The 12541-nt window shown below is 60.4% G+C and overlaps 1 protein-coding gene across 7 annotated transcripts in view; it reads left to right on the top strand.

Annotated features, from left to right (window-relative positions):
- Positions 1-12541, top strand: part of CRAMP1 (cramped chromatin regulator homolog 1) — a 52149-nt gene that overhangs the window by 12716 nt on the left and 26892 nt on the right. For all 7 annotated transcript variants that reach the window (XM_037005667.2, XM_037005665.2, XM_037005666.2 and 4 more), the window contains 3 exons: positions 1531-1684; positions 6662-6745; positions 9239-9287. In XM_037005667.2, coding sequence (XP_036861562.2) covers positions 1531-1684; positions 6662-6745; positions 9239-9287 — 287 coding nt within the window. The remainder of the gene's footprint in view (positions 1-1530; positions 1685-6661; positions 6746-9238; positions 9288-12541) is intronic.

The raw sequence follows: 12541 nt of genomic DNA, 5'->3' as shown, positions 1-12541 counted from the left end.
TTGCTTTGAGGCCCTGTGAGCACTCTGTCTCGCATCGCCCTCCTCCTGGCGATGTCAGCTGTCATCCCTTCTTACCTGAGCAGCTGGCACTGTGCTGTCTGTCCCGTGACAACCTGCGATTACATTATTCTTTCTATGTTTCTTAGTTGGAAAATGGAAAATCTCATGTAAGGATGAGCTCTCCCTTCTCCCCCATTTATGTATTCAGGCACACCTCATAGATTCTGCAGGCTTAGTTTCTGACCACTGTAATAAAGCAAGTAACAGATGGATTTTGGGTTTCCTGGGATGTGTAAGTTACAAGTTATGTCCACTGCACACTGTCATCTGCTAAGTGTGCAGCGGCAGCATGTCTCAGCAAGCACTGCACTCACCTTAATTAAACAGTGCTGACCATCACCTGAGCTTTCTGCACGCGTCACCAGCGATCACAGACCCATCGCACATACAGTGAAGAGGGGGCTTGAAATACCGTGGGAATCACCGAAGCATGACAGAGACACACGTGGGCGGTGCTGTTGGGAAAATGGTACCAAAGACTCGCTCACTGCAGGGTCACCACGGACCTTCAGTCTGCAGACAGTGCGCCATGTGTGCGGTGCAGCAAAGCCAGGGGAACTCGAGCTCCGCTGCTGGTTCCTGTCGCTGTGGACTTGGGTACTTAGGCTGTTGCCTGGGTCACTATCTGTTGACATCGCTGTTGATCTTGTTGCCCAGATTGTTGTAGGTTTTGCCCCCAGCAGTGCCCTTCCTGCCTGCTGCTCTTGTGCTTCAAGCGCGCCCTCACTTTCTGCACCACAGGACAGTCCAGACCCACTGGGTGCTTTCCCGGCCACAGTGGCCGTTCCTCCAGAGTGGAGCCCTGGGCCCCCCTGGAGGGTGGGGTCTGGAAGCCCTGGGCCCTCCTGCTGCTCTTGCCGGCTTCGTTCTGGGGGGAGGGCCAACAGCTGGTCCTCACTGTGGCCGTTCCCGAGCGACACTGACGATGACCACGTTCTCGGGAAAGGAATTCTCTTCGGGAAATCTAAGCATGCTCAGCTTTTGCGTGGAGGCGCTGAAGGAAGGGGCAGCCCGAGGTGTGTCCAGAGCGCCGTCTGTGTGGTTCCTTACTGAGTGTTCACGTTCGCAGTCCCTGTTCAAATACAGAAGGCATGTTGTGTGACAGAAGCAATGAGCGTGTTTCTGAATAGCTAGCATGTTGCTAGAGCAGATGCCAGAGACACAGCACCCTGAGCCGCTCCCCCTGTGTTCTGTGTTCTCACGGAGCTGTTGAGCTTCACGGCCTCTGAGCGACTCGCGAGGCCGAGCCCCTTGTCCGCGTGACCAGTTTTGCGTTCCTCCTGCTCCAGGGACCTTGCCTCTCTGGTCTCCGTGTGCTGGGAAAATCCTGTCCTCGAGTCTCCACTGCTGCTTTGTCTATTATTTTAATTAAAACCTGGCCGCGGGGCCCATCTCCTACCTCAGAAAGCGTGCCCCGTGCGGAAGGCTGCCTTGTTTGGCACTCATGCTAACATGGACCTCCTCTCGCAGCACGGGAAGGACTTCGAGGCCATTCAGAACAACATCGCCCTCAAGTACCGGAAGAAAGGCAAGCCGGCGAGCATGGTGAAGAACAAAGAGCAGGTCCGGCACTTCTACTACCGCACATGGCACAAGATCACCAAGTACATCGACTTTGATCATGGTGAGCACGTGGGCTCGGCTGGCCATGTGGCTGGGAATGTGGCTGCCAGCAGGCCCGCCGGGCTTCCTCTCGGGCAGCGTCTCCGCCGGGTGGGTGGCCTGGGGTCTCGGTGCCTTGTGGCTGGCCGTGGCCTCTTAACTGCTGGTCAGGCTGAGTCACGAGAGGCTGTGTGTGCCTCCGGTGGCTCTGGCAGCCCACCAGGAAGGAGGTCAGTGAGGAGGAGCAGGCCACGGGCTGGGCAGGCAAGAGTCAGGTGCCCCCTGCTCACCCTTCTCTCCCTAGTTGGGGCTCATTTTGGGGAGGGCTGGGCAGGGCCTGGTGTGCGTCAGCCTCGAGGGGAGGGCTAGCTTTCCCCAGTTCCAGCCACTGTCTTGCCTCAAGACGTGTAGACTCCCGCCTTTAATCCACACATCCAGGTCGTGCTGGGGTGGTTCTGACTTCGGGCCAGAGCGGCGTCTGTCCCCGGTGTCTCTCCTTGGGTGGCGTGCCCCTCCTGCCTGCACCTTCCAGGAGAGTCGGTGCCCAGTCCGCAGTCCCCGTCCTCCTCGGTCACTCTCATCTCTGCAGCTCCACTCGCAGCTCCGTCATTCTGCCCTTGGCATCTACTAACTCCACTTACTCCTGACGCTTCTCCTCAAACCATGTAAACTCTGATCCGGAACGTCCCTCCCCCTGGAACCCCTGCTGCGAGCCCCCCTGCTGGCCCTGCCCTCCCTGTTCTTGCCTTGGCCCTGCCTGGGCTGTTCTGTCGGCAGCACCAGGTGTCTCAGCCCTGGCGCATCGGCCACCTGGGGACCCGTCCAAGCCTCCCTGGTTCTTCCCAGGTCAGGGTGCAGGGACCAGCGGTTCCTCCTCTGGCTTTAGAGAGGCCCACACAGCATGATTCAAGCTCTCTGTAAAGGGTCAGATGACAAATATTTTTTGCTTTGGGAGTTTTACAGTCTTTACGAAACTTCTTCAGTCTGCTGTCGAGCTCATCATAGACAACGTACATGAGTGTGTGTCACCGAGTCCAGCCAGGCTTATTCACACTGAGAGGCCATGGCCGGACTCGGCCTGCAAGCCCTCCTTCCTAGAGAAACCCGTTCTCACTGCCGGCATGTGGCTCGTGGGGACCGGGGGCCCAGTCTCCAGGTGGCACAGTCATCTGGCTCCGTCCCCTGGGTGTATTTCCCTTTGAATCCTCGTGGGCATCCTCGCCCACTGGCTGGCCTTGCTGGTTCTCAGAGCTTTTCGGACCTGCCCCTCACCTGGCCCTCCTGCCCTGCACCATCTGTGCTCCTGTGAGGCCTGCTCCTGCCCTTCCCAGCCCACCCTTCACACACCTTGACCCACCCACCCACCACCCCCACCCACCAGACCCCGTGTCAACCTGCCGCGGCTCCCAGGAGCAGGGCCATTAGCCTTCCCTTTGCGTCTTGACTTCCGCCACCGCCCCCCGGCTGGCTTCCTTAACTTGCCTGTCTCCCAGGAACCCTTCCCCGAATCCTGCCTGGTGCCTCTCTGTGAGCTCAGCACACGCTCTTCCTCGGAGATGCCAGTCACCCTCGGGCAGATAGGGAAACCCCAGCCCAGCACGAGGCCCTCGCCAGGCCCACCCAGCAAACAGCAGGAGCCGAAACCCCAGGGGGAGACAGAGCCCACAGCGTCTCCTCACTCCTGTCTTAACATGTGATGTTTCCAGGCTGTGTTTCATGTCGGTGGACAGTTTCTCTGTGTGTTTCTGTTAAACGTTATTTCTTTGAGTTGGCATGCCACACATGAATGAATTCTACCTCTCCTTGTGGACGTGCAGGCCACTTCTGAGTGGTTTTGAATAAGGAGGAGTGGGCGTCTTTATGCATAGCACATGCGCCTGCAGATGAACTCGCACGATCGTGACGAAATCAGTCTCATCGTGAGCATCTTGTGAGTGCTGTCTGACTGCCCTCTGGGAGCTGGTCCGGGGGCCTGTCTGCTGCCTCACTTACGTCCCATCTGCTTCTGTCCCGGACCAAGGACAGGAGCCCCTGACAGTTGGGCTTGTGCCGCCCACAGCAAACCCCGTCTTCATGGCGAGACCTCATGTGAAGTGCCTTCTTCCTGCTCAGTTGCTGGCCCTGCTGAGCTGTTCTCTGGCCAGCAAGATGCTCGTTTCTCACTTGCCTTTCTAAGGTATCTTCTCTCCTTCAAAGCCTTCTACTGGCGATCTCAAGGGGTATCCTCCTTCCCATCCTTGCAAGAACGGGGGTCTCGGTGTTTATGACGCATAACCAGGGCTGCTGGGAGGAGGCTCATGTCCCCAGCCCTCTGGCTGCAGGGGCCTCCAGTCCAGCCTGGCGGCATCTTGGGGAAAACGTGACACAAAGGGAAAGGCGGGCCCAGCACCGTTTACCAGCTTGCCTGTTTGCGTGAGACGGCCACTCTTTCCAGAGGCCGTGGAAGCAGGCTGTGGGTTTCCGTGCTTTGGGGTGGTCCCCAGGTCTGGCGCACAGGTCTTTTGCTAACGCCATTTTGCTCATTTGCTCTCAGCACCCACGTGGCCATTTGTCCCAGACAGCGTCTGCCGGCTGTGGGGCACACAGCATGGCCGCGCCCGCCCCTGCCCAGGCTGCCCCCTGCAGTGCCCCTTCCAGCTGTGCGCGTCCTTCATGGAGACGGTCTCTCAGGGCACCCGTTCATCTGGAAACACCAGCCCTGGCTCAGCTGGCTGTGCCCAAGGCTTTTTGCCACCCTCACAGCCGCCACCTTCCTCCGCGGCCTGAGAGATGGCGTTCAGGGCACCGGCTCTTCCTCGGTTGCCTTTCCCACCCTTGCTACGTGTCCATTCGCTGGCAGCTTTCCGCGGGTCATTCTGTGAGGGCGGGTCCTTCGAGCTGGTGTTGAGCTCTCTTCGGACGAGGACGCTGCCCACTGCGTGCAGAGGACAGAAGGCCGTGTGGCGTGGGGCACGGCAAGGGCCTGGGGCCATTCCTGGAGCTGGGGTCCAGCCTGCTCTGCCTGTTCCCCTCAGCTGTGCTGCAGGCCCCCAGGCGCTGCTCAGGGGACGCTCAGGTCGCAGGGTGGACGGGGCCTCAGCTGCCGCTCCGGGGTCTGGGGGTGCGTGGCCAGGCCTGCCCCCTGCAGGCTCCATCTGTGTGGGTGTCAGAAGGTGCGTGGAGGGGACGTCCCTCTTCTGGGCACTTGGGTCGCCTCTTCCTGCGGGGCGGCCTGACCTTCCCCATCCCGGGAGGCGTCCGCCGCACCAGTCCTTTATTGACAGCGGGCACAGGGTGAAGGGTGGGCGCGCCGGCCATGCTCAGGCCCCGCTCCCGTGGCACGCTGCCGCCCCAGCTCCTGCCGGCCTCCCTACCTTGCGGGTGACCCATGTCTCCCTCCCTCCTCCACCTCCTCCCTGTACCACACGCTTCTTGGGGTCCTGTATCCTGCGTTCTGTTCTGGGTGGCCCCACAAGAGGTGCCTTCTTTCTTTTGAGCAGATGGGCCCCCGGCTCCCTGGCTCCGCTCACCTCCCCCAGCGGGTGGCTGTTTGGAGCCCCAGCCTGACTGCCCCTCTGTGCCACACGGGCAGCTGCGCCAGGGCTGCTCGGTCCCTTCCCGGCCCCTGGCAGCCGCTGACCTGCTCCTGCCCCCATGGATTTGCCTGTCCTGGGTGCTCCATATAAATAGAGCCTTTCGTGTTGGCCTCCTTGGCTGAGCACGTTCCCAGGCCTGTGCACGCCGTATTGTGTGCTCGAGCCCACCCTCCTGGTGGCCGAGTGACGTTCCTTCGTCTACATGGGCGGCAGGATGGCCCTTAGACTTCCCGCAGCAGGGATCCCTATGGAAGCCGGAAGAGTGCTTTCTCTTAGAACCTTCTGGAATGTTTGGTGTGTGATGTTTGCAGAATCTGAGGGTCCTGAGGGCCTGTCCATGGTTCAGAAGCCTGATTTTAGATCATTTTTCAAAACCTTATTGTCCACATACTAATATAATTTTTTCCTTTCCTGTTGTCACACACAGCCAAAGGTTCGGACTTTGCGAAGGGGTCTCTGAGGAGAGACCCCAAGAGGACAGCTGTGAGTGAGGGTGCAGGGATGAGGCCGTCGGGCTGCCTCTGCTGGGCCTCCACTCAGGCCTGCGCCCGTGCTTTCCTGTCAGGGTTGATGCTCTCATGTCCCCTTAAGGCGCCTGCGAGTGGGCCGTGCAGGCAGGCACTGGGGACCCAGGGCCTCCCGTCCTTCTCTGCCCTCCCTGACCCCTTGCTTCTGTCCGGATGGTGCCAGGCAGTGGCTCTGTAGGAAAGGGGGGTAGGCAGCAGGGCCACATTCCATCTCGGGTCAGCCTTCAGTTACTTGTGGAACCTTCCAGAACTCTCCTACAGCTGCCTGCTCACACCAAAGGCTGTGACTCGGTGGTGTGGTCAGATGCAGGTGCAGGGCAGGTGGGACATGTGCTCTCGTAACTGTACACGTTGCTTCCCAAATAAAACCGGGGTCTGCCGCTAAGGAATGGGGGAGAGTGGCTGTCGGTGGTCTGGAGCTCTGAGCTGCAGTTCTCTTTCGTGTCTGACCCCAGACATGTATGTCAGCCATCAAAGGAGAGCGACGGGCAAGCTTCCTCAGCCGGGGCGGCCAGCCTTGTGCCGAGGTGGGCGGAGAGCGGGATGGCAGGCAGGTCAGTCCCTGCTCTGCCTCTGCGGAAGCTGGCGGGCTGGGTGTTCATTCCCTCCTTCCTGGGGACATTGCTCTGCCTGCTGGGACTAGTTTCCCCGCCCCTTTTTCTTGTTTAACTTTTTCTTTTGAAAATTGGTACCAGCTCCATGTTCCCGTATCCCGTTCACCCAGTTCTCCCTGCTGCTAACTCTGCAGTCCTGAGCTGCCGCGGTCGCCCTGGGGAACCTGCATGGTCGGCGTTCTGTGTGGCGAACGCCCCCCGCGTGGCAAACGCGCTGTGTGCACCGCTGGCAGTGTGCCTCCTGTGTAAGCTTTACCTCCCCACCCCCACCCTCGTCTTCCAGTGTGCTCCCGTGGGCTGAAGAAGTCGTCCCAGGAGCTGTACGGTCTCATCTGCTATGGCGAGCTGCGCAAGAAGGTCGGGGGCTGTGAGTATGAGGCACCTGGGGGTCCCCCAGCCCCCAGGCGAGGGGCCTTCCCCTACGAGGGCCTGCTGTGCTCACTCCCTTGGGTCTTTGGTCCTGGGGGTCTTCTGTTTTCCCTCCAACTTTCATTTTGGAAATGTAGCCTACAGCAACACTGAGGCTGTGCCTTCATGAAAGCCACCATGTGCCTTCACCCAGACTGAGGTCGAGGTCATGGGCAGGGGCCGCATCTGTGCACACACGCTCTCCCAGCCCCTGAGACCGGCAGGTGCAGACAGCCTGGCACCCGGCCTCCGAGCCCCTGTCCTGCTGCCCCAGCCCTGGGCCCACGCCCAGCACCGTGGGCACCAGTCAGGCCGGGGCCACCATCCTACCTAACGTCCCACCCTCACCCTCCTCTCCCAGTGTCCCGACTCACCAGTCCGGGCCCCACTGGGGATGCTGCCCTGCCCGTAGCTGCGGAGTTCCCTGCAGCTGCTGCACTGTGGTCTTTCGTGACATGGTCCTTTGAAGGGTGCAGGCCCCTCGGCCTTGCTCTGACGGTCTCCTCGCCACCACACTCCCTGCAGATGGGGGCGCTCTGGCCTTCCTGCACATAGGGCCCAGCGCCTTGTGCCCCACCTTGCCTTCCTGTGTGACCGCAGCCGGGGCAGCTGGGCAAGCACTCACACAGGCCATGCTGACAGCTAAACAAGGTCATGGGGGCGATCCTAAGTTGTCATCTTACTGGTCCCCTGACAGGTCGCAGCTCAGGCAGTGGGACCCGGGGCGGAGGCAGCAGAAGGGCTGGGAGGATGGGTGTACCGACCCCCAGCACCACCTACCCCACCGTCTCCGCAGCCTGGGCCTTCTATGTGAGCCTGCCTGGCTCCTGCTCCGCACGGTCTGCTGACGGGGGCTGGGGGGCCTGTTCCTCGAATCTGTGCTTCCTCCGCCCCTTCCTTCTCTCTGTCCAAGCCACACGGCCAGACCTCTCCCCAGCCTGGCTTGGCTCTGCACGAGCTTTGGCCTCATCCCCCTGGCAGTTGGCTGCTCCGTAACCATGGGTGTTGGCTGGGCCCTGGCCCACAGGGCCTCTGCACTTGGACTTCAGCTGGTTTTTTGCCACCCTCAGCTCCCCTGCCACATGTCCCCCAGGGCCTGCCAGCACCGCCTAGTTGGTGCCTCGCAGGCCACCTGCATGTCGGTTGCACGCACATGCGTGCCCGCGAGGCCCCCACTGTGGCTGTCTGCAGTCCTCACCACCATGTTGAGCCCGCTTGTCTTTGGAGGGTGGTTCCTCGGATGGGCTCCATCTTCCGGCTTGAACCCTGGGTAGTGGCTCCATCTACCCAGGCCTCTGTCCTTCTGTCTGTCCAGCCTGCCAGATGCCCTCCCTCCTCCTTTGCCTGTTAGCTCCTGCTTACCTGTGGATCTCAGCTCACATGTCCACCACCCTCCAGGGCAGCTGGGCCACCCTGTCTCACACAGCCCACCAGCCCTGTCCTCGGGCAGTGCCCACTGCTGTCCCCTGCATGCTGTGTGCTGTGATGTACCCGTCCCGTGGGTGCACGTCCATGGTGGCTGACCCTGCTCTGTGTCTCTGGAGACACACCTCCCCCTGGCCCTGCCTCCTGCACAGCATCCTGCAGTGTCTCCTCAGGCCGTCATGCGGCCAGGAGTTCTCTGAGTTACTATTTATCTGGGAAGTCTTGAATCTTCATCCTTTAAAAGATACTCTTGCTAGATGTGGAATTCTCACTTGGCGGTTTTTCTTTGCTTTAAAGATGTTTCAAGTCTCTGGGCTGTGCTGTTTCTCGTGGGAGGTCGCGGCTGTTCATGTCCCTGTCCCCTGCAGGTGGCACGTTGTTTTTCTCTGGCTGCTTTCAGGGTTTTGTCTTTGTCTTTGGTTTTCAGTAGCCAACCCCGCGTCCCCTCCCCGACACAGTGAAAGAGTTCTCAAAGAACTTTGCACTGAGTACCCAGACGTGCACACCCGCATCCCCTCACCTGGGCACTACTCTGCTTTCTCACACTATTTCTGAGGATGGCGAGGGCCAGGAGAGCACACGGGGTCTCAGGGCATCACTCAGCACCCTGGGAGCCTGGGGCGCAGAGCTGATGGCTGCAGGCCCACAGGGTACATGAGGCCGGCAGAAGCCTGCACAGGGCATGGCAGTGACCCTGCGCAACGAGAGTCCCTGAGCCAGGCGGCTGGGGCCGGGCACAGCCTCAGCGGAGCAGGGTCTGGGGAGAGTCGGGAGGGGTCGTCAGCTGTGCAGACACACAGTAGCTCTGAGGAGGCCTGGGTGGTGGATGGGACGTGCAGATGGGGACGGTGCCCTCAACCAGGGACCCATTTTGACTCCGGGGGAGGCTGCAGCTTATGTAGGGGTTTTATTCCGAGAGTCCATGTGCTCCAGAGAGGATCTGGGGTCTGTGTTGACGATGATCATGGGCATCTTGGGGTGGTTGCTCCTGCCTCAAGGTCACACTTACTCTCTTTTCCAATCAAAGGCATGGATGACAAGAACGCCACGAAGTTGAATGAGCTCATCCAGGTTGGGTAAGTGGGCACTGCCTGGGGAGACACTCCCCGTTCCTTTGGAGCATTTCCCTTCTTCTGTGGAACACAGAACTTGAAGTATGTGCACTTTGCTTCCCTTTCCTCAGCGAGGGCCTTGCGTCCTGAGCTCCTCGGTGACACCTGGTCCCTCCCGGTCAGGCCTGAGGGCCTGTGTTTGCTCTTCCCTCAGTGTGCGCGGGGGTGGTGGGCTCCACACAGCCCTGCATCTCCTGGCGTCTCTAGAAGGCCTCCCTCCTGCCTTCCTGCCCCTGTTTATCTGGTCTGACCGTTCTCCCTTCTGCTTTTTTTCCTTCCTCTGCCTGCCAGCCCTCCTTGTGCCCCCAGAGGCTCTGTACCCCCTCTAGGCACTGCCAAGTCTGACTCTGTTCTGCCCTCACACCCATGGCCTCCAAGGGCTTGACGTCCTGGTCCCAGAAAGTGCCAGGGACGCCTGTTTGGCTGCACTGCTGTGACCAGCTCTGTCCCGAGACCCCACACAGGGAACTTGCTGCGTGTGAAAGCCCCCCGCCAGGGCTGGTGTTGTCCCCGTGCCTGTGGCTTCCTCCTGGCCCTGGGTTTGGAGCTGGCCTTTGAGCCCTCCTTGGCTCGCTCAGCCTCGTGCTGGCCTGGCCTGCGGCCGGCTGTGTGCCAAGCCGCCCTCCAGCTCCCTGCCCACCCGTGCCTGCCTCGAGGCTGTCCCAGCACCTTCTCCTGGAGCTGTTTTAACTCGCCCCAGGGCCTCTGTTACCTTTTCTGGGTAAGGATCCCAGATCTAGTTTGTCCCCCATTTCTGTTCTTTGATTTATCAATTCCGTCATGTCCCCGGCATTTCTCTGTCCCAGCCGGACACCCAAGGTGGCTCTTTCTGGGACAGATGCCCCCAACCTCACACTCCCAGGGCCCCTGGCTCAGCGCCTTTCCCCCCACAGGCAGAGGCAGCACTGCAGAGGGGCCTCCTGCCCTGGCCCCTTGGCCTCTTGTAGCTGCGGTAACACTGCCGCTGTCATGCCGCTGTCCTGGACTCAGGCATAGCCCTGGCCTCCCATGCCCTATTCTACTGTCTGGGGGTTCTGTGTGCGTATGTTTCTCACCTCGGGGTGGCAGGGGGGAGCCCTCATTAGCGGCCACATGCCCCTGCCAGTCACAACCCCAAGCTTCACTCCTGCCTGGACCTCTGCCCGCTGGACAGACAGACCCACTTGGCATCCCCAGGCCGCTGCTGGGTGAAGTCCCCTGTCCTGTGGGTTGAGCTCTGTGCTGGGACAGCCTTCTTCAGTGTCTGCTGCATCTGCAGGATGTCACCACCTTGCACCTCTGGCTCCCTGTCTCCCTCTGCCTGGTGTGGGATGGCCTGTGAGCTCCTGCCAGGTGCGGCCGGCTGTGTGCATTTCTGCTCTGGCACCAGCCCAGCGCCTGCCCTTGCAGATGCTTGTGTTAAATTCTCAAGGCTCTAGTTCTGTGAACCGCCACCAGCTTAGAGCCAGGCCTTATGGTAACTATGATGTAACACTGTTGTGGAAGGAGCAGTGATTGACCACGAGTGCCGGGAAGGGCAGGTGGCCTTGAAGACTGGTGTCGGTGGGCACATGGCCCACCGGACCTGTGTGGGACAACGTCAAGGGCGAGCAAGAAGAGAGCCCCTGGCCAGGGCCTTGGGGGTCACCTACTCCCCTCTGCCACTCATCTCTCGCCGCTCCAGGGTCTCTTCTGTCCCCCTTATACCTGCCCTGTGCCTGTCAGGTAGGAACTGTGTTTGTCCTGGGACCTGGGATTCTCAAGCAGCATCTGCGCATCTGAGCAACCTTGTAAAGGTGGAAGATCCTGGCTGGGTGGCTTCTGATGCTGCCATGGCACTGGCTGGGGAAGGAGCTGCCCAGGAGGGACAGTGTGCCCCTGTGGGGCAGCTCCGGGCCCAGTCGCACTTCACCTCTTATTTTAGTTACCCTGGGTTTCTGGGGAGACGTGCCCAACTGGTTGGGCAAGGTGGAAGACATTTCAGTAAGTTTGAAAATGGCCAGAGGGTCAGTTTCAGGGGCTGCTGGAGATCAGAGAGCCTCAAGGCTCTGAGCTGGAGGCTGAAGGTCCAGGCTAGCCCGGGAGCAGAGCTGAGCCATCGTGCAGCCCCGAGGCCAGAGGTGGGGCTGGTTCTGAGCAGAGCCTGGGCTAAGGAGGGGCTCTCGCTGGTCACGCATTTGCTTTGAATCTTTAATTCGTAACATAGTGTTGGGTTATGACCTAAGCGACAGACAAGATTCCGTGAGTCCATCCTGGGATCGCCAGTGGTTGAATACATACATGGGGACAGACACATCTGTCCCGTAGCATTCTACATAGTGTCTGCAGATACTGTGCCATTGAGGAGGGGAGGACAGAGCCCCTCTCTTAAGCATGGGCTGTGTGTAGGGACCACTTTCTTAAGAGGGCTTAATCCAAGGAAGAAGGGAGCCAGACCATGGGGAAACCTGAAGGAGGCGGCCTCGGCCGGGAGGTCAGGGTCACGGCGTGAGGACGAGCACCATACAGACGTCTGACCCCAGTCAATGTGCAGGCGTGGAGTTGCTGTCAGGCGTGGAGTGGCCTTTCTCCGCCCTCAGCTGAAGCCTGATGAGCCCGTAGGAGAGCTTGCGGGCCCCTGGTGCCCAGCTCCATGGGCTTTCCGAGCAGCCTGCCAGACGGAGAAATGGAGTGAGTGCTGGACCAGCGGCCTTCCCAGCCACCCTGCCAGAGCGCTCGTGCCGCTTTCACCCACCCTGCCCAGAGTTAGAAGGGACGCGGAGGGCTGCCCTGTCACGCGTGGTGTCGCTTGTCCTCCTGTGCCGTGGTTCCTCTTTCTCCCGGGGCAGTGTGGGTTTGTCTGCGGGGTGCGGTGCATGCTGCACGCTCACCTCAGGGCACATGTATGTGCTGCCCGTGTCCACTGCCGCAGGATCCGGCAGATTCGCTGCTAAGCTCACAGTCCCGTGTCCCCCACATCCCCCCACCCAACGCCCTGGAACCTCCCACCTGTTGCTGTCTCCACGGTGCCTGTTCCAGAATGTCAGGGAGGGAACCGTGCAGTGGGCCGCCATCTCGGACCGGCCGCTCACCTGCCTCTTGAGTTTAGCAGACGCATGGCACTGTGTCCCATCACAACCAAGATGCACCAGGCCCCCCTGATTTCTCCCTGCTTCCCCTTGTGTTCCTCCCCTTTCCATGTGCATTCCCAGCCCCCTCTAGGCTGCTTCATCCCCTCCAGTCCAGCCCTTCCAGGAATG

The sequence above is a fragment of the Manis javanica genome, chromosome 10, assembly GCF_040802235.1.
Source record: "Manis javanica isolate MJ-LG chromosome 10, MJ_LKY, whole genome shotgun sequence".
Classification (NCBI taxonomy): Eukaryota; Metazoa; Chordata; class Mammalia; order Pholidota; family Manidae; genus Manis; species Manis javanica.
The sequence above is the reverse complement of the archived record's forward strand: the minus strand, read 5'-3'. Positions and strand labels throughout refer to the sequence as shown.